The 21377-nt window shown below is 51.8% G+C and overlaps 1 protein-coding gene across 3 annotated transcripts in view; it reads left to right on the top strand.

The window, feature by feature from the left end:
* The window catches only part of Mapt (microtubule associated protein tau), a 99723-nt gene that overhangs the window by 62654 nt on the left and 15692 nt on the right, over nucleotides 1–21377 (top strand). The window contains exons 5-10 of one of the 3 annotated variants that reach the window (XM_059271934.1): nucleotides 487–552; nucleotides 3675–4415; nucleotides 8291–8346; nucleotides 10889–11086; nucleotides 12656–12788; nucleotides 15762–16027. In XM_059271934.1, coding sequence (XP_059127917.1) covers nucleotides 487–552; nucleotides 3675–4415; nucleotides 8291–8346; nucleotides 10889–11086; nucleotides 12656–12788; nucleotides 15762–16027 — 1460 coding nt within the window. The remainder of the gene's footprint in view (nucleotides 1–486; nucleotides 553–3674; nucleotides 4416–8290; nucleotides 8347–10888; nucleotides 11087–12655; nucleotides 12789–15761; nucleotides 16028–21377) is intronic. The other 2 variants (XM_059271932.1, XM_059271933.1) reach the window with 2 other exon arrangements.

Genomic DNA, 21377 nt, shown 5'->3' on the forward strand with positions numbered 1-21377 from the left:
CTTCACTAGCCTACAAGACAGACCCGAATCCTATCCTTGAGGTTCCCGATGAGGAAACAGGCTCAGAGAGGCCGGGCAAGTGGCGGCTCCTGGGTCCACACCCCAGCTACCTCACCCCAGCAAGCACAATCTCTCCCTGAGCCCCTGTCCTCCCGAAGTGCTGGCCAGGGCAGGCAGTGGTCGTGAGAGTCCTGGCATCTCTGTGGAGCCAGGCAAGACAGCTGGACCCCGGACCCCTGTGGAGAAGCTCTTTCCTCCTAGGTCGCAGTCACCTGGAAGGTGTGTGGTAGCTGTGGGTTTTGTCTGGGCACATCTTGTCACCACTGTCCCTAGCTGCGGCCTTTGCAGAGTGGAGCGCAGCAGCTGACCTTGCAGGGCACACCCCTCCTGCACGTTTCGTGTGAGAAGCGCAAGGTGCAGAGAACACGGGTCACAGCAAGTAATACCTGTCTGCTTCTGTCCTCTCCCTTTGCTGCCTTGGACCAGCTGAAGAAGCAGGCATTGGAGATACCCCGAACCTGGAGGACCAAGCCGCTGGGCACGTGACTCAAGGTCAGTAGTCCGAATCACCTCTAGGACTCAGAGATCAGGAGGAGGGAGATGGGAACACTCAGTGGGCTCCGCCTTGAAAAGACATCTTAGCCCTGGGTCCTAATTTGCGAGTCCAGGAGACCTGGGCTCTGTAGACACAGAGTTTTCTAATACCATTCTGATTCATTCCTGGGGTGTGTGTGGGGTGGGGGGTGGGAGAGTCCTGAAGGAAACAGGCCTTGCCTACCCTTGTGATGAGCACGGTGGGTGATGCTCCCACAGTGCCCTATGACCTGTCAGTCACGTCGCCATGGAGCTTGTCCATTCGAGCTTCCTTCTCCATGGTCTTCACGCCTTATTCTAATTTTCTTCTCAGGAACCAAACTTCTGTGGTCAAGACAAGTACCTTTCTGCAGCTGTTTATCAAAAACACATTTTTTAAAAGAATTTTTAAAATCTTAGAGAGTCTTGATTTTAGGCAATGGAGACCTCTGGTGTAGCTAAAGCGTGAGTTAGCTTTGTTTTCAACCATTTTTCTGGATAGAAGAACTTGAGTGTCCTGTGTAACAGGGAGGCTCACAGAGGACAGAGGAACTGGGAGGTGGTGTCCTTTCCTCTGTAAAATGATAGAGCCTTTGTCCTCTGGGTAGCAGGGCTGGCTGCCTGTGAAGGCTCTGCCTCACTGACCTCTAGCCTAGTTCATCCCCCTTTAGGTGACTTGGACACTAGGCTCCTGAGGAGGAGGAGGAGTTGGGGGAGACAACTCCTTTTTGTTTGGTCCTGTTTACCTTGTGCCCCTCCCCCACTCCCAGTGAGGCTGCGTGTTGAAAGGTTTGGGTTCTTTGTTTGTTTGTTTGTTTGTTTGTTTGAAATGACTTCCCATGTAGCCCAAGGTGGCCTCCATTGGTATCCAAGGATGACCTTGAACTTTTGATCTTCCTACTTCGGCCTCCTGAGTGCCAAGGTTGCAGGTATGTGCCTCCACACCCAGGATATGCAGTGCTCGGGACCAAACGCAGGGCTTCGTGTGTGCCAGGCAAGCATTCTGATAACTGAGGTGCACCCTGGTCCGTTTCATATTTACTGAGAAGTTTATAGTATCCTGGAGACCGAAGAGATCATTCTCCCAGCCCAGATCCTCCCTCTGGGAGTTTTGATTATGCTTCGGTTCCTCATCAGTTCACTCACACAACAAAGTATGCTCACTGCGTGTGTTTACTGTGTGTGTATGTTTGAGACCTCGCCTCAACTTGAATGGAGTCTTTGAAGGGCCTGCAGTGTATTAGACCGCAGGACACCCCAGTCAAAAATAATTTCTAGGGAGCATCTTCTTGAAGATAGTAGAGGCCCAAGTCTGTGGGGTGGCATCATGGCTGGTAGCTGCCTTGGCCTCTGGTCCATGAGCCGGCTGATACTGGGTAGCCGGACCCTGCTGGTTTCCTACTTCGATCCTTGAGACAGAGTAAGGGCCTCTATAAGGCACCTGATAAGGAGCAGAAATGAGTGCTTTGTCTAGACGGCAGCTATTCTATGTAGAATGCAGTGATTGATCAGCTGTCATGTGACAACCTTGACACTGGGACCATAAACGAATGTCATTGTGAACTCAATCTGGTAGAAGGAAGGAGAGGGCCAGGCTGGAGCTGGGTCCCTTGGTAGTGACCCAGCCACACTGAGTCCCACTGGGTTAGAGACAGAGGTTTAGTGGACATATTACTGGTGTGTGTCCAGAGTTACGCATACGTGTGGATGCACATGTTCTCCCCCCGCCCCACTCCCCTTTCCGGCCGACTTCTTTTCTCTGTCCCCAAAGTCTTTGAGAATATGATAGGTTTTGTTAGAGGAGAACTGGGGAGTTGTTTGAGATATTTTGTTGGGACCAGGTAGGATGTTCAAAAAATTCAGTTACCTAAGTGTGGTGGCACATGCCTGTAATCTCAACACTTGGAAAGTAAAGACAGGAGAATCAGGGGTTCAAGGTCATCCTTGGTCACATACTGAGTTTGACACCAGCCTCAAGTATAGGAGACTCTGTCCCAAACAGGCAATCTAACAGAACTAGAGGGTGCTCATTGAGGACCTTATTGAGTCAGTAAGACTCGAGTGGACTCCCTCATCCCTCACGCACAGCCAGATACCCTAAAGAGGGTTTTACATGAATATCACATGACTGATCCAAGGAAAAAACAACGTGCTTAGACAGGCTGAGCTGGTGGGCAGTGTGCTGCGTGAGCAGTTAGAACAGGGGTCCCAATGCTCCTGCCTCACCTGAGGCAAAAGACAGGCCATGAAGGTTGACCACACAGCTATACATGTCCTGCAGTTCCACATAGAGGAATCATACTGCAGTCAGTTAGCAAAGCTCCATGCCAACAGTCATAGCTTGTGAATTTTCCAAATCAGAGCAGGGCTAGAGAGGACAGGTAACTTATGATGTAGAGATCACTGTCATAACCCAGACAAGGCCACCGGGAGCCCAGAATCTTCTGGGAGCTTGGGTTCTGTAAACGGTAGCTGAGCATGCATCTGAGCCCATAATCACATGCTGGGTAACCACAGAGATGCCAGCAGGCTCTGGCCCAGCCGAATACCAGAGGACCTCAGAGGTTACCGAGTCTCAGTCTCCCTTTTATGGACAAGGACACTGATGATTCCCAGAGAGGGTCATGCAGCAAGCTAGTGGCAGACAGACCAAGAGAACATTTATTCCGAGCGATGAGCTGGGCCCAAGACAGGCTCCTGTCTCTGTTGGGAGAGTCCTGATACCTTTGAGGGGTCTTTTCTTATGGCAAGTACTGTGGTCCCCTTTAAACAATATCTGTTCCCTTGTTAACCATGTACCACCACTGCCTCTTCAAGCAGCAGAGGGAGGTGCCTGAGAGGCTCCTGAGCAGGAAGCTTAGTGTTCAAGTCCAGCCCGGACTGAGCACAGAAGTTTCTGGGGTCTCACTGCCACCTCTAGGTGAAAAACAGTCAGGTACTCCAGGCTTGGCCATCACTCACTGTCCCCAGAAGCACCCCACCTGCCCAGTCCCTCTTCCACCAGCTGGTCCTTAGGAGGCCATCCAGGAGTGGAGACCAGAGGCCTGTCAAGGTGGGCCTGCCCATTCTGAAGCCCTCCTCTGCTGGATATCTCCACACAGAGCCAGAGAAGGTCCAGATTTTCCCAGAAAGTTGGCTTGGAGGGCCAGGGCGCCATGAAGGCCAGGCTCCAGACCCAGGGATCTCAGATTGGATCTGCCAACCGGTGCCCAAGGTGTCTGGGGCTCCCTTCCTGCCACAAGGCCTCAGAGAGGCTACATGCCAACCTTCGGGGACAAGACCTGAGGATGTAGAGAGAAGCCACCCGGCCTCTGAGCTGCTGCAGCAAGAGCCGCCTCAGAAGGAGGGATGGGGCAAAGACAGGCTGGGGAGTGAGGAGGAGGTGGATGAAGATCTTGACATGGATGAGTCATCCCAGGACTCCCCTCCCTCCCAGGCCCCCCTGGCCCCTGGCAGGGCAGCCCCTCAGGCTGTCTCCAAGGAAACCACTGGCATGCCTGGGTCCCCAGATGAGGGCGTCATCCCACTTCCTGTTGACCTCCTCTCCAAAGTCTCCACAGAGACCCAGGCCTCGCAGCCCGACGGGCCTGGCGCAGGGCCCATGGAGGAAGGGCCCGAGGCTGCCCCAGAGTTCACATTCCACGTGGAAATCAAAGCCAGCATGCCGAAGGAGCAGGATTTGGAAGGGGCTACGTTGGTGGGGGCCCCTGGAGAGGAGCCCCAGGCCCAGGGCCCCTCTGTGGGAAAGGGCATCAAAGATGCTAGCCTTCTGGAACCATCTGAGAAGCAGCCCGCAGCTGGCCTGCCAGGAAGGCCAGTCAGTCGGGTTCCTCAACTTAAAGGTCTGTGGTTTAAAGCCCTCTCACTCCTCCCTTGGCACCCTCCAGGCTGTGGACACTGTCACTGAGCTTCTGGCCTTCCTGACTCCCGCACCTGAGATTCCAGGAGAGGCACTAAAGCCACCGCCTGGGCCGCTGCCCCCTCCCCAGCCCCTGCCCTGCAGCCTCTGGTTTCACCTTTCACGCTTGCCCTCACTGTGCATGTCACCAACACCTGGCCCTGTGCTTCCTGCCCTGTTTGGCTCTCTGCCCACTTGACGACGTATCCTCCGTGGCCCACCAGCCCACGGGCGGCTGGTGGACACACTACATAGAGTGGATAACAGTGTCCCTCGTTTTTTGGAGGCTTGTGATGCATTTTTACATTCAAGATCTAGAACCTTCCCAGTGCTCTGAGTAGGCATCATGAGCCCCACTTTTCAGATGAGTAAACTGAGCCTCAGAGCGGTAAATTGACCTTCTGATAAGCACCCAGAGTAAATAATGGTTGGAGTCAAGTTCAGAATCTGGTTAGGTCTGCTCTGAAAGGCACCCTCTTGCCATGGTCCCCCACATGGCCTTCCAGGAGACTCTGGAGTGTGTCTTCCTGGTGCAGAGCCGCTGAGTTCACCTGCCTGTGTTCTGATGCTCTCACCGACAGACAGCATGTCACATTTGACAGGTGACAGCCACCCCTGGGAAGTGGCTAACAGCCCCAAACCTCTCCCCGAGTCTGCTTGCGGCAGAATGATGAATAAAGCATATCTTCCAGGTCCAGAGTGACCCTCCTGTCAGTCAGGGACAGGCTGGGTCCCTGTGTGCAGCCCCATCTGGAACCCTTTGGAGGCTGCAGGGTGAGAGCAGCCTCTAGGCAGCGACATTTGTGGCTTTAAGATTTTAGAATACTTGGTGTTTGGGCCTTCGAGACGGCTCAGTGGGTAAAGCTACTCGCCACCAAACCTAATGATCTAAGTTCCATCCCCAAGACCCACACGGTGCAAAGACATGCTGCCACATGGATACAGAGATCCGAGGACAACTGTGGAGTCAGTCCTCTGTTTGTCCTTTGACCTCCATATGCATGTGGTGGCATGTACGTGGTACACACACACACACACACATACACACACACACACACACACACACACGTTCATGTGCTCTTGTACGATAAGTAAATACATGTCAGGATAGATGACTTGACATGTTAGAATTATTTGTAGGGCCCAGAACCTGATGCCTTGTAAGCGCAGAGTCAAAAGCATCTATTAGCTACGGATTAAATTCTGCTTATAGAGAACACTCCAATATCACAAGTAGAAGAGCCTGTCAGGATGGTGGCACAGACCTGCCATTCCAGCACATTCCAGCTAAGACAAAAGGGTCACTGCAAGTTTGAGGCCAATCTGGGATACATAGTGAGATACACCGTGAGTTCAAGGCTAGCCTGGGCTACATAGCATGATCATGTTTTTTGTTTGTTTGTTTGTTTGTTTGTTTTTTAAGTGGCCGTGATGCCCTGTGCCAAGAATGAGCACTGTACTCAGGATGGAGAAAAATGGGGATCAGGAGTTCAAGACCCGACTCCCCTACATAAGACCCTGTCTTTTTTTTTTTTTTTTTTTAAGATTTATTTATATTTATTATGTACACAGAAGAGGGCGCCAGATCTCATTACAGATGGTTGTGAGCCACCATGTGGTTGCTGGGAATTGAACTCAGGACCTCTGGAAGAGCAGTCAGTGCTCTTAACCTCTGAGCCATCTCTCCAGCCCCAAGACCCTGTCTTAAAACAAAAATTAGGCAGAGTAGGGAAAGCCTCTGTTTTAAACTCCAAGGCAAAGGAGGACAAATGATTGCCTTAAATGTTTTCCAAAGTAACATTCTATGTAGCTAGAGTTTTCCTGCCTGGCCCACAGTCAGGACAAATCTCTCTCACCCGCCAGTCCCACAGCCACTCAGACCCAACCAAATAAACACAGAGACTTATATTGCTTACAAACTGTATGGCCATGGCAGGCTTCTTGCTAACTGTTCTTATATCTTAAATTAATCCATTTCTATAAATCTATACCTTGCCACGTGGCTCGTGGCTTACCGGCATCTTCACATGCTGCTTGTCATGGCGGCTGGCAGTGTCTCTCTGACTCAGCCTTCCACTTCCCAGCTTTATTCTCCTCCTTGTCCCACCTATACTTCCTGCCTAGCCAATGGCCAATCAGTGATTTATTTATTGACCAATCAGCAACACATTTGACATACAGACCATCCCACAGCAATTCTATCAAATTCTGGTCCTCCAGGTGTCAAGAGGAATGGGGCAGGGCGGTAGGGAGGGTATAGTTCTATGACACAGAATTTAGAAGGAAAAAAAAAAACCAGGCTAAGCAAAGCTTAAGAATGCTCATGTTTGTGGGACTCCTCAGAGCCCTTACTGTGCTGTGCACAGGGACCCTCGACAGAGGATGGGTCCTCTGGATTTCCCAAGTGTATTTGATACCACCTGCTAACATCTCCCGGAACAGGGCTTGTTGAGTCCTACCTGGACTCAGGAAGTGCTGACCTAGCAGGTTGATTTGCAGTAATGACGGTGATAAGCGGGTTACTCCGGTGAAATAATTTACCAACACAAAAAGTGGGCGAGTGTGTTAGCTACACTGTAGCACAGAGGCAAAGGGCAACTCAGCAGGAACTGTCTACACAGAGCATCCTAAGGAACTGCTTTCACCGGTAGGGCTGGGAATTAGTCAGGCGGTGTTCCGATGTCACTGATCCCAGGAACAGTCTCAGCTGGAGCTCTTGCGGTTAGAAATAGTCTGGCCTTGTGGAAATGGTGGTTTTTCCCTGAGTCAGAATTGGATTGGCACGGCTGTTTGTCCTAAACAGATACACATGGTTGACAGAGAAAGGAATGCATAAGAGCCACTGAACTCCTATTGCAGTGCAGATTCCTGGGTACCTGTTGGCTGCACACCCAGCCTCGGGGCACCCAGGAGTCTGTAGGCCATCTCCGCAGGTGATTCTTTCACAGTAAAGTGGGGAGACCCCTGGGCTGGAGAGTCAGCGCTGGTCACTCTGTAAATCCAGTCTTCGTCCACCTCCAGGGAACCACAGGTTAACAGTGAGCAGGATGTGGCATATCTGGAGGGCCCTTAGGAGTGGCAGAGTGCCCTCAGGCCTGTGCCAGAGTTGGAAGGACTGCCTTGAAAGCAGCTGATGTGGAAGGTCCCTGTTAGTGAGTTGCTCTGGGTTACGGGTTGCACTCCGTAACAGGGGGAGGATATCCCCACGAGGCTCATCTGTTCTGGTAGCAGATGACCTGGAGGGGGTTTGGGATGGTCAGCCTAAGATGGCCAAGAAGGTAGACTGAGGACCCTTTCAGCATGGGGTAGGTAGGGAAACAGAGGTGGTTTCAATCGGGCCTTGAGACCCTGGAGGATAAGTGGGGCTCTCACAGGAAGGCAAGGCCAAGCTTGGCCACAGAGAGAGAGAGAGATCCTCCACACTGATCCAAGGATCCTGCTGCAGCCTGGAGCCAGGCTGGGCTGTCCCGTTCATGGCCTTGGGGCATTTAAATGGCCCTGCATTCAGTGTGGTTGGCAGATGCAGAGAGTGAGCTCGCCACAGCCACGTGTGGACCTGTACCTCTAACCGCACCTGCTGCGTTCCCTCTGCATGTGCCCACCCTCAGCCAGCCTGCTGCCCCCTCGTGCTGGATTGCTCTGAGCAGTGGCCCTGTGTGCTGTGTGACACTAACGATGGGAGAGCTAGTAGATCTGAGGACTAAGAAAATCAGCCGGGTTTCAGCCAAAGGGAGCTCGTAACACCAGCCCTGAACGCTGGTGCGTCTGCGAACCTTACGCTTGGGGCGTCACGTGCATTCTCGTTTTGTATTTTGTCAGCTCGAGTGGCCAATGTCAGCAAAGACAGGGCTGGGAACGACGAGAAGAAAGCGAAGGTAAGTTACTGACCGGCCGGTCTCCTTCGCCAAGAGGCTCTGCTTCACGCCTGGGTTTGCCCTCATCCATGATGTGTGCGAAGTGCTTGTCACTAGGGTGCGGCTGTCATTTTTGTTTTATAATTTATTTAATTTTATTTTATGTGCATCGGTGTAAGGGTGTCAGATACCCTAGAACTGGAGTTACAGACAGTTGTGAGCTGCCATGTGGGTGCTGGGAATTGAACTCAGGACCTCTGGAAGAGCAGTCAGTGCTCTTAACCGCTCAGCCATCTCTCCAGCCCGCAGCTGTCATTTAAAGGCCCTTGTTTCCTTTTTCTTTTTTTTCTTTTTTTTTTTTTTTACAAAGGCAGTGTTTCCATCTTGGTATTTAACAAAGGGAAGAGTGATCCTCAAGTTATTCAGTCCCTCCCCCACGCCCACCTCTTGTCCTTTCCTCATAGTTTAGATGAAGGTGTGTGTGAATTTTCTGGGTAAAGTTTGGGGTTTGCGTTCCTTACCCTTACCACCACAGATCTAGGCTCAGTAAATATACAGTGTTTCATATCCACAGAGTCCGCTGGGGTTCAGAGAGCTATGAGCCAGGGAAGAAGTGATCTCCAGACAAAGGCAGGGAGGATTCTGGGTGAGCCCTTGAGGAGAAGAGCTGGGAGGCAAACAGGGAAGCTACAATGCAGTCGCTGCCTCAGAACAGGGAGCGGCAGAGGAAGGAGGAACAGCTGAGTCTGGGGAGAGCCGGCAGGCGGCCATGTGGGGCTGGCTGCCTTGGGTTTGGAACTAGTGCAGCCTCCTTGAGGCGAAGTGTGGAGGAGGGTGGGTTGAAAGGAAGGTCTCTGTCAGTCTTCTGCAGCCACGCCTGGTAGATAAAGCAGCTGCGTGCCACAGACCAGCGTCCCAAGCCCCACCTGTCCCCCGCTTCTCATCTGTAGTCCCCTCCCTCCGTGACTTGTTATCTTAGAACCCCCTAAAGCCGTGCAGTGGGGTCTCCCTGGAAAAAATCCCAGCAGGACCCAGATTGGATCAACCGGGCAGCTAGTGTGAATGCTGCCCGGAGCATCGAGGCTCTAATCAGTGCCAGAGCCCCAATGGGTCTCCAGATGTGAGTGATGATGGTACTAGAACCTGGTAGCAGGGGTTGAGGACCACTCCCAGAAGGCCCTGTTCTGTACTCATTAGGACTTGGAGTCATGGGTGCTCAGAGAGAGAGGCAGCTGGGCCTCGTGCAGAAACTTAGCCCTGCCCCACTGCTTGAAACAGGAGCGATAACTGCTTGTCAGTCAAGATGGTCATTCCCTTCTGGGGGAGGGGCAGGGAGTTCCGGCCTCATGCTTGCACAAGTGTGCACGTACTTATTATCACTTATGTGTTCATTTAGTGCACAGTCCCTGCCCTGGATTGGCTCACAGGACAGCGTGGAGCCAAATCTGTTACAGATCTAGACTGGGTAGAGAATGCTGCCTATGGAGAGGGGTCTTGTCCAGCTAGGGAGCAAGGGGCTTGGGTACCCACTCTAGCTTTTCCTCTGTGGAAGCAGCTGTCCCTTAGCCTGTCCTGATGCTGGCGGCACAGACTGAGATCCAGCCCCTTCAGTGGAGATAAGGAAATAGACTGAACAGCACAGCGCAGTCTCTGGTCAGGACTCCAGACCACCCCACACTTGGCCTCTCAATTCTTTATTCCCAAAGGGTCTGGTTTCACACCCTGCATCACCAGGCCCACCCTTCCAGTCAGAGTCCCCAGAGGCAAGCCTTGAGTGTCAGCCTTCAGCCCTTAGGTACCCTGGTTCAGGGAGTCCTTCTCGAAGAACATCCAGCCACACTTATTTCCTTAGTTGGAGTATGGTCTGGTGTTAACTTTGGCCAGTTCAAGACTCCATAGCATTAAGATTAGTGTTATTCGAGTCTTTGTTTAATCAGAAAGTATGTGTGTATGTGCGTGTGTGCATATGCATGTGTATGTGTATGTGCGAGTGCAGGCACATATGTGCATGTATATGTGTGTCCTTGGGGCATGTGTGTGTCCTCAGTGACATCTGAAGGAAGCTTTTGGTTGACTCTGGCACAATCCTCCTTGAAGGATTCTGTTGGCATGCTGGAAAGAGAAGGTGGGTGTCAGTGAACCCGAACAGATACTTCCCCTGAGGTCGAGCAAAACATGGAAAGCCTCTGGCCCATGACACATTGGCATTCTTTCTTGAGAAAACCTTGCTGCCTTTTCTCTGATGGTCTCCAAGTGGAAGCACCTCTGAGCCAGTGTTCTCCAGTGCTAGAGAATGTGCCAGAACATCTCTCCATGTCCAGCATCTCTTTAGAAGTTCTATTTTAATCGTGTCCATCCCATGTCAGCTGTGTAGCATGCTGATAGGAGACCCAGTGCTGAGGGGACAGGACCGCTGTCCTTGCTGGAAGGGCGGTGGAGAGGGCTGCTTTGACCTGCGACCCGCCTTCTTTGTGCTCAGGGGTTTTTGTTGTTGTTCCTTTTCAGTGTGCTTCCCTCCTCCAATGCTGACTTTTATTTCGATTTTATGTATTTTATGTTTAAGACATCCACACCTTCCTGTGCTAAACCCCTGAGCCGTAGGCCCTGCCTTAGCCCCACACGCCCCAGTTCTGGTAGCTCAGACCCTTTGATCAAACCCTCCAGCCCTGCCGTGTGCCCTGAGCCAGCCACCTCTCCTAAACACGTCTCTTCTGTCACACCCCGAAATGGCAGTCCTGGAACAAAGCAGATGAAACTCAAGGTAAGGAACGGACCTTCGGCGAGGCGCAGGCTGCTGTTCCGTGGTGTTCGAGGGCTTTCCTCACCTAAACTCACAGGCAGCACTAGATGGCTGAAGAAGGGACAGGGAGGGGACTGAGGACTAGGACCTGTACTCTCTGCCTCTCTCTCCCCCTGAAACAGCAGTCCCCAAGGTAACCAGGGGACCCCAGTTTGAAAACTGAGGCTCTAAGCTAAGCACAGTACCTGATGTCTGTAGCCATCCCCAACGCCGAGGAACATTCCTGTAAATCTGAGGCTAGCTTGAGCTATAGAGTGAGTTCTAAGCTAGCCTGGGCTACAGAGTGAGTTTCCATTTTGAAAACAAAAAACAAAAAAAGAAGCCAGGTGTGGTGATGCTTATAATTTCAGCACCCATAGGCAGGGGTAAGAAGAAGGGGTATCAACCAGTAATACTTAGAAAGACTCTCTTAAAAAATAAACAAAAACAGCCAGTTGGTGGTGGCACACACCTTTAACTCTAGCACTCTGGAAACAAAGGCAGAAGGATCTCTGTGTGTTGGAGGCCAGCCTGGTCTACAGAGTGAGTTCCAGGGTAGCCAAGGCAGTTACACAGTAAAGTCCTGTCTGGAAAAACGGAAGTTGGGCGGTGGTGGCGCACGCCTTTAATCCCAGCACTTGGGAGGCAGAGGCAGGTGGATCTCTGTGAGTTCGAGGCCAGCCTAGTCTACAGAGCAAGATCTAGGACAGGCACCAAAACTACACAGAGAAACCCTGTCTCAAAAAAAAAAAAAAAAAAAAAAAAAAAAAAAAACGCTAAGAAAAACGGAAGTTAATTAATTAGTTCGTTAAAAAATAAAAATAAATGGTGAAGAAAGCCTCAGTTCCCTCTACAGTTCTATGGTAACTGGACACACCTCCAGCTGCACCCATCCCCACAGCTCCTTCTCTCTTCCCTTCCTCCGGAGTCTGTGGTTTATGTGGTATCATTGTGAGGTTCTAAGGGTCGTCTACTGACCACCAGACCTGTCACCACTCACAATCAGCTGATTGTGTCTGTTCCACCCCTGGCTCCCCGCTTTCAGCCAGTGTTCATGGCCAAGGGTTCTTAGCACACCTAAGGAGTCACCGAGACCCTTGGGCCATGGAGAGAGAAGAAAAGGACATGGCTTGGCTGTTGAGTGTTCTGCTGAAGGCTGAAGCATAAGTCTCTTCCAGGGCCTCTGGTGAACCCAGCCTCCATCAGCTACATCCATAGTGAAGAGTCTGGGAAGGGGTGACCACAAGGCATGGTCTTCCTGGGCCAGCCTATTGATCTACCTGACCCTGCTCTTGCTCCAAGTACTGCTGTCATTTTATAACACAGGCTAGTTCACAATTCATCTAAGAGGAAATAGGAACCTGATACTTGACGTGCCAGTGGACTGTGGGGTTGTGTGCCCCACAAACCCTCGAGACTGTACAAGACCCTTCTAGCATCCCTCTCCACCTTCACCATCTCCCAGTCAAGATGGGAGGATGGGTCTACCTCTCCTTGGTGATAGTCATCTTTCCCAGTGGTAAAAACCTTTTACCCTGATTCGGTTTACAGGGGGCCGACGGTAAAACTGGAACCAAGATTGCCACACCTCGGGGAGCAGCCCCTCCAGGCCAGAAAGGCACATCCAACGCCACCAGGATCCCAGCCAAGACCACGCCCAGCCCAAAGACTCCTCCTGGCTCAGGTGAGATGTTCCCTGGAGTCTTAATCCAGAAGCTTCCAGAAGGTGTAACAATTAGTAACCCCTGGCACCAACTAATGCCTTGCAGTTTGCTGAGCACTGGAGACTTTGTTTTCTTTTTCATCCTTTGACAATTGTCTGAGCTAGATGATAAACCCTTGCTTTTTAATCAATGAAGAAACCTTGTTCATTTTAAAAGCATGAGGAAAATGCAATCACGTGACTGATGAATAAGTGGTAGAGAAGGAGCATGCCCCCTAATCCATGGCTCTGGGGAGGCAGCCCCCGAATGAGGCTCCCCTGCCTCTTTGGAGAAGAGTTAGCCTGGACAGGACATCATGGAGGATCTCCGGCAAATCAGCCTCATGCAGCTGGAATGTTAGGAATCTTCTAGCAAAACTCAAGGGTTTTTTTAACTGAGCAGTGGCATGCTGTGGTCATTATTCCGGCCTCCTGTAAATAAAACCCAGTTGGCATGGAGAACCTGGCCAGGCTTCAGTGGGGTTGTTTCGTGTCCAGCAGAGATACCAGGAACAGAAACCTAAAGACCTGCTCCCAGAAGGGACTTAGATGCCATGTGACTCTGTGTTGTCTGGCCTGCATTTGCTCCCTCGTGGTGCCCAGGAGACCTGTGGGTCTCTGTGTCTGGCCTGGCTCTTGGTGTCCCTGCTCTCCCAGCGAGGGGCAGTCGCTATTGTCCGCTGCATGCTTCTGCCTGGATTGCCTGAAGGTCGGGCTTTTTCTTCGCTAAGTCACCATGTGTCTGGTGTGTTTCCCATGCGCTGATTGATGTAGAGGCATTAATGGCGTGTTAAGTGGATTTGCATCCTGGCACTTCTCCCTCAGCACTGTGCTGGCCCCACTCATACAGTAGCCTGGAGCAAGTGTCCTTAGGTGGCTCCATGTCGATGGCTCTGTCTTCCTCACTGGTCCCCGCACCTGTTCCTGCTTCCATCTCTCGTGCTAGGTGGACCAGCCAGATGCTGCCACCTGAAGTACTCGCAGAGACCCCTGTGAGCCTGATTATAATGAGGCTGTCTGGATTTTTCTTTTTAAGCTTCCAAGCAAGTGCAGAGAAAACTACCCCCTGCACGGGCAAAACCTGAGAGAGGTAATTCTGGGTCCACTGCCCTGGGTGAGCAGACTCTCTTGGTGTGTGTTCTGCCCCTGTGCTTGTCTGCAAGGCTGGGAGGGCCTGCTGCTTCTAGCCCGGGCTACCCCAGAGAGGCGCAGACTCGAAACATCATATATGCTTTTCTTCTCAAGTGTGGTTTGTACTGGGGGCATCTGTGGACTCACATCCTGTGTGTTTGCATTTCCTTCAGCAACTAGGGCTGTTTGTGGAATGGGGACCATGTGCCTGGAGACATGTGGGAGTGTTGGAGGTTTGGACTGCCTCTCACCTAAGTTCCAATAGGAAAGTGTCCCTGGTAGGCAGAGGGTTTTGCTGGGCTGAGTTTTTTGTTTCATTTAAGAAATGGCATTTCAGGACTGGGAGATGGATCCATGGTTAAGAGCACTGGCTGCTCTTCCAGAGGACCCAGGTTCGATTCCCAGCACCCACATGGCAGCTCACAACCGTCTGTCACTCCAGTTCCAAGGAATCCAGCATCCTCACACAGGCAAACCAATGTACATGAACTAAAAATAAATAAATCACTTAAAGAAATGGCATTTCACTCTGAGATGTTACAGACAGATGTGAGCTACCCTGTGGGTGCCAGGAATAGAACTTGAGTCCTTTGGAAGAGCAGCCAGTGCTCTTAACTACTGAGCCACCTCTCCACCCCCCCCCCCATACCCTTCTAAAATAAGGTCTTGAGGGCTCTGATCTCCCTTATCTTTCAGATGAGGACATGGGCATAATGAGGGCCACTGGCTCACCCAAGGTTACTTTGCAAGTGCCAGGAAAAGAACACAAGCCACCACCACCATCCTGTGTCCCTGGGGACGTGGAGGCAGAGCTAAGTCCAGAGTAGCGGTGGCTCCACATATCCCAGAAGTCAACTGATGTCTTTAGGGGTCCCTAAGACGTGGAACTGGAGACTGAACATTGATGTTTAGGCAGAGATTGGCAGGAAGCATGTTTGCTATGATGCTTCTCGCTGTGGGTTGGGAAGCTTAAGAAAGGCCAGTTTTGCAGGCCTCTATCAGATCTGGATGGGGGCCCAAATATTTGCATATCACAAGTCCCACCTCCTGCTAAGAACATTAGAGGTTTTCAAACACAGAACAAAAGCCCAGGGGTGTGGTGGCTCGGTGAACTCTAGGTGTGTCCCAGGCATGCTGAGTACTATCATAGAAGCATGTGGGGATAAAGGACACAGGGAGGGGGCTGGACAGAACCTGCTGGGAAGTCCAGGCAGGCTTCCTGGCAATTGATGGTATTAGGAAAGGTGTGTGGGGAAGGGCATTGTATGGGCTGGAACAGCAAGGTAGGGTTCAGCAGTGTGGGGTGTGGCTTGTATGCAAAGCTCTGGGCAGGTGGTTCATACACTGTTCTGCAGCCCTGTAGTTAGGGGAGCCCTGGATGTGCCCCATGGGGGAAGAGTCAGGAGGATCCCAGCTTGAAGGCTGCTGTGGGGTCCTGTCATTGCGTTGCCTCAGTTAAGGTAAAGGATGGGCAGAAGTGAGTTTGTGGAGCAGTACCCCATCCCTTCCTTTCCCAAGGTGAGGCCTCAGCTCAGTGAGAGGGGCTGACACACAGCTAGCTAGAACCCATCTCCTGGCTTCAGGACACTTCAGGGCTTGGGGAGAGTTGGGCTGTCCCCGGGAGGAGGTGCCATGTGCTGGAGCACGGATGAGAATGCGGTTGCTGTACTGGGAAATAGTTGTCACTGCATCTAAGTGACAGGGCAAGAGGCGATGCTTCGCCAGAGATAGTCCTCTCCCAGATGCCCCTCTCCAGGGGTTTTAGGGACTTTGCAGACCCCCATCCACCTGGCCTCAGTCCCGTCCTCTCTCCCCACCCTCCAGGTGAACCACCAAAATCTGGAGAACGCAGCGGCTACAGCAGCCCCGGCTCCCCTGGGACCCCTGGCAGTCGCTCCCGTACCCCATCCCTACCAACGCCGCCTACCCGGGAGCCCAAGAAGGTGGCAGTGGTCCGCACTCCCCCCAAGTCGCCATCTGCCAGTAAGAGCCGCCTGCAGACGGCCCCTGTGCCTATGCCAGACCTGAAGAACGTCAGGTCCAAGATTGGCTCCACTGAGAACCTGAAGCATCAGCCAGGAGGCGGGAAGGTAAGGGGCATGGCCAGCCATGCGGGTCGGGATGCAGCCTGCAGAGGAGTCCAGGCGGGCCTCTAGCCAGACTTGCCTCTGTCCCCCAGAGCACGCCAGCCACCAGAGCGCTGGCCCCCGCCTTCCCTTTAGCCTTGCTAATTGGACAGTGGATTTCACTGGTACTGCCCAGGTTGGGCTTGGCTTTCCCCCTTGGTTCTGGGGAAAGTCAAGGTTTTAACAAGAGCAGCTGGTTCTATGGCTGTCGTGAACTTCCTAGGCCCTGAGGCTCCCCTTTCCTTGCTTTCTGAGCATTGTCCAGGCTGACTGACATGTCCTCGGGGTTCTAGAATCTGTAACTGAGAGATTATGTGGGTGTCAGCAGGCCTGACTCCCCGAGTTTCTCTCAAGTCCTCCTTGCACCCCGATGACTCACTTTGAGTCCTTGTCTCATTTAATGAAGACATTAGCCCTGTGGGATTAGGGTCACCCTCTGACCTCATTTCAACACAGTCATTGCTCTAAAGTCGTATCTCCAAACACAGTCACATTGTGAAGTTGGGGTGTCAACGTGTAAATGAGGGAACACACAGTATGTCCCCTCCCCACGCTGGGCTGGAGTAAAGGGAAGCCAGTGAGGGGCCTAGATGGAGCTGTGATCCCTTGCTGAGTCCATGGTCCTTGTCTTCTGGACTGCGTACTTCTGGGGCACCTGAGGTGCCGAGAGAGAGCCCCACAGACTTTCGGGCCAATGCTTACCCCCCATTCCACATAGTGGACACTCCCCACGGCTGAATTTGCTTCGGGCTAGTCACTGGAGGGACATTGGCTATAGCCTGGGTGGGCACCTTCCCTGAAGCCCCATGTTTGGTTATGGGGAAGTCTTGGGGCCCTCCTATTGGCTCTACATAGTGGGGTTTGTGCAGCATTTGGGTCAGAGTACACAACTCACATCGTCAAGCCTGAGGCTGACTTTAGGTTCAGGACTACATCTCACTAACATCACTGGCTTGGACCATTGGCTTGGTCCTAGCTTGTGACCCCTCAGTCACCTGTGCTGTCCTATCTCCAAAGATACTTACCTGCCTCCTTCAGAAGGGGCCCTAGAGTCAGGCATTGCATTTGAGAGGATCACGAGTTTGAGGCCAACTTGAGCCACGTGATGAAAAAAAAAAAAAAAATAGAAAGGTGCATGGTGGAACAAACCCTTAATCCCAGCACTCAGGAATGCCTGAGACCTGCTTCGGCGGGGGTTCAGGTCCCAAAGAGGATGTGTGGAGTTGTTGGGAGAAGAGACAGACTCGATCTGAGGGTGAATCGGGATGGCTGCCAGCAGCATTTAATTGAAAAAAAGACTACACCTTTTATACTCTATAGTTGCACGTAGGATTAAACAGGAGACAAGGTGCATATGAGCAGGGGTGTGGCCTGAGATCAGGGGTTGAGGAATCTAACGTTGACCTTGACAATAGGCAACAGTCATATGGTTAATGGAAAGGCCACAAGTTCCTCTTGCTAGGGATAAGAATGTCTGCTTTATCAAGCAGGAACTTTCCTCAAGCTCCTAAGGGAATAGAGACCCTTATTATCCAAATGCTAGACCTTGGAAAAGGACTTCTATGGAGCAGATGCTAACTACAATTTCTTACTGTGTGAGTCTGTTCCCCTCAAATGCTTCTAAAAGTAAAGGTCTTGATGTCTTACTCTTCCCATTATAGTGGACCATTCTGGTTTCTCTGTATTTATTAACTGAACTCTTACCTTTAATGGCTTCAGGCCTGGGATCTGAATTGTAGGCATTTCATCCTTGGGGCCAGGTGTGTCTAGTAAATTTCTAACTTTCCTGTTCTTGGTGTAATTAGGAGGGTATATTGGAATTCCTGGTTCCATGGTGGTGGGGATTTTTTTTTTCCAAAGAATTATTTTGATTAGAGAAGCTACCATTGTACACATTTTCATCCTTTACCAAAGCCCACCAAAAATTTCCTGAAGGGAAAGGCATTAGTAGTGAGAATCATTGAAAATAAAAGTAAAGCCGGGCAGTGGTGGCACATGCCTTTAATCCCAGCACTTGGGAAGCAGAGCCAGGCGGATCTCTGTGAGTTCGAGACCAGTCTGGTCTACAAAGCTAGTTCCAGGAAAGGCACAAAGCTACACAGAGAAACCCTGTCTCGAAAAACCAAAAAAAAAAAAAAAAAAAAAAAAAGGAAAAAGAAAAAAAGAAAGAAAAGAAAAAAGAAAGAAAAAGAAAAGTAAAAAGGTGCTGGAGAAGTGTGGTCAGCAATTTCGAAATGATGGAACTTTGTCAAGCAGCAATGGTCGCCATGCGGTCCACGCCACAGGAGACAGAGTCAGGTAGATCCGTGATATGTGAGTTCCAGGCCAGCCTGGTCTATATAGTGATCTCCAGGCTAGCCAGGGGAATGTGTGAGACCCTGCCTCAAAGAAGGATAGGAGGAGGAGGAGAAAATCCACAAAGCCACATGCTCACCTCGGAGGAAAATGAGCGAGGAGGTCACAATGGCCCTGGAACTCCTCTGGCAGCCACTATCTGCCCACATCCCACCCCCACTGACGGGATGAAACCGTGGACGTGGAGCTGCACCCTCCCCCCCTCCCCGGGAAGAGGACCAGCGGGCAGAAGAGGATGTGTGTTCAGAATGCCTCGGCCAGCAGCCTTCGAGTACCACTCCCACCCCTGAACCAGGCTGGGCAAAGACGCCTCTACTGGAGGAAAAGATGATATCCACTTGTTTATCGCTCACTTATCGCATTGCTGGGGATGCTGCAGGGAGGTGAAAAAGTGTCTCTGTGCAGCAGTGGCTCTGGGTCCGTCCGTTAAAGATCCCGAGTGTCCCCATTGCGACTTACATGTGCTTTACAGACGGAAGGTTCACGGGGCCCCATGGCTTGGTCAGGGCCTCGGTAGAGTAACTCCGAAGCCACAGGGAGGCTCTGGCCAGCACCACAGCTCCCATCTGTCATTTGGCTTCACGGTCTCCGGACCTCATCCGCTTCTCAGAACTGACTGTCAGCATCTGCGAGATGGTTCAGAGCGGGACAGTATGTGCCATCGAGCCTGAGGATGGAGTTTGGTCTCCAGAACCCACGTGGGCCGAGAGAGAACTGACTCCTGGAGGTTGTCCTCTGACACATATGCACACACATACACATACAGGCACACACACGCCCACGCACAGTAGATTAAAAATGTCAAAACAAAAACAAGTGACCTTCTGGAAGCTGCATCTCAGGAGCCCTGTGACTGTCACTGTCCGGGGTCAGGACTTAGGGCTGCCCAGAATCTGGGAGGCACCCTGACTTGTTCTCTAGCGTCCTTCCCAGCCACAGCACCAAGACTAGGAGGCAGACCTACATACAGTACCTGCAGCTCAGAGATCCTGAGGCAGACTCAGCCTCCTCTCTTTCCACCACTCCAGATACCACTCTAGTCTCAGCCTCTGCCAGGCCCCTGCCCATTCTCCCCCTTTCCTGTGTGTGCGCCCTCCTCCCTTGCTGAATCATCCTGTTCCCACTGGTTCTGCTCCTGGATGGCGGCTCCTCCAGCGCTGTGTCCAGTGAGCTCTGGGATTCTGCCAACCCCAAGCTGGGCTTCTCAGTCTCACCTCTGCTGCCTAGCCCTCGGGAACTTCCGGTTCTTGCGTTGTCCTGAACTGCGCGCACGACTGCTGTTAGCCTAGAATGCCTTTCCCTCATCTCTCTTCCTCCTGGGAAGTCCCCCCTGGACTCCCCCGTCTAATTAGCCTCGGGCACCCTAATATGTGGTAACTGACAGGAACTCTGCATCCCATGAGGCCTTGAGGGCGGTGAGCCCTCATGGATCAGGGCTGCTGGATCTCACCTTGGACTCAGCAGAACCTGCAGTGTGGGTGGAGGGTGTCTGCCTGGGCAGCCCCTGCCCATTGTGGGGTGGCTTGTCCGGTTGGGCAGTTCTTTCAAATGAATACCAGGAACTGGCCTAAACGGGGAGGGCAGCATTCTGCAATGTTCCATAAAAGACAAGGGCTTGGCTTGCCCTATCTGAGGAGTTGTGCCGGGTTGTGATGACTTGGCCATATCCGCAGAGGGCTAGAAGAAACAACAAAGTGACTTGTCCTGGGACTTCAGGGGTGACAGCGTGGGAAGTGACAGAGCCAAGGGACAGCCTCCGTCACATTCTGTGAGAGCAGAAGGATTGTCTGAACAAGCCCTCAGCCCTGTAAGCCAAGAGCAACACAATGACAAGCCATTCATTGGGGTTGATGGACAAGGCCTGTAACACCCGCTGACGAAAGAGTCTAAGAGCTGAGCTGACACCTTGGGTCCCTGAAAGGTTTGCTTAATGAGACCCTATCGCAAAGTAACGATTGGTCTTGAAAGGGCAAGATTCTAGGAGTCTGAAGAACAGGGCCGGAGATGTGGCTCCATTAGCCAAGCACTTGCCTAGCGTGCACGAGGCCCTGGGTTCAGTCCACGGCACCAGATAAACACGTCATGGTAGAGCTCGGTCAATCTCAGAACTCCAGAGGAAGCAGGAGGATGAGAAATTCAAGGTCGAGCTCCACTGCATGAAGATTCAAGGGTAGCCTGGGTTATATGAGACCCTGTCTTTATTTTAATAATAATAATAATAATAATAATAATAATAATAATAATAATAATGTGATTGAAAAAAAAAGTGCCTGGGGCCTGGTGAGATGGCTCATGACTTAAAGGTGCTTGCTGCCAGGTCTGACGACCTGAGTTCAATTCCCAGGGCCCATGTTGTTACAAAATGTCTCACTCTTGCAAGTTGTTTTCTGACCTCCAGGCACCCACCTCCCACACCATCAATGAATAAACTGGGGCTGGAGTCGGGCGTCATGGCGCACGCCTTTAATCCCAGCACTCGCGAGGCAGAGCCAGGCGGATCTCTGTGAGATCGAGGCCAGCCTGGGCTACAGAGCGAGTCCCAGGAAAGGCACCAAAACTACACGGAGAAACCAAGAACAACAACAGCAAACCCCCTGGGGCTGGAGAGATGGCTGGGGGTTAAGAGCTCTTGCAAAGAACCAGAGCCCCAGCCTCAAGCACCCACTGTGGGCAGCTCAAAACTGCTTCTGACCCCAGCTCCGTGGCGTCTGACACTTTTTCCTAACTTCTGTGAGTATCCACATGCAGGCATATACACAGACACATATATAAAAATAAAAATAAATCTTAAGTGCAATAATTCTAAAAAGTACACAGGGGTCAGTGAGATGGCGCAACAGTTAAGGGTACTTGCCGTGGACATCTGAGTTTGATCCTCAGGACCGCCATGGTGGAAGGAGAGAACTGACTCCCACAGGGTTTCCTCTGATGACCATAAGCACACTCTGTCACATTCCTG

The sequence above is a fragment of the Peromyscus eremicus genome, chromosome 8a, assembly GCF_949786415.1.
Source record: "Peromyscus eremicus chromosome 8a, PerEre_H2_v1, whole genome shotgun sequence".
NCBI classification, from domain to species: Eukaryota; Metazoa; Chordata; class Mammalia; order Rodentia; family Cricetidae; genus Peromyscus; species Peromyscus eremicus.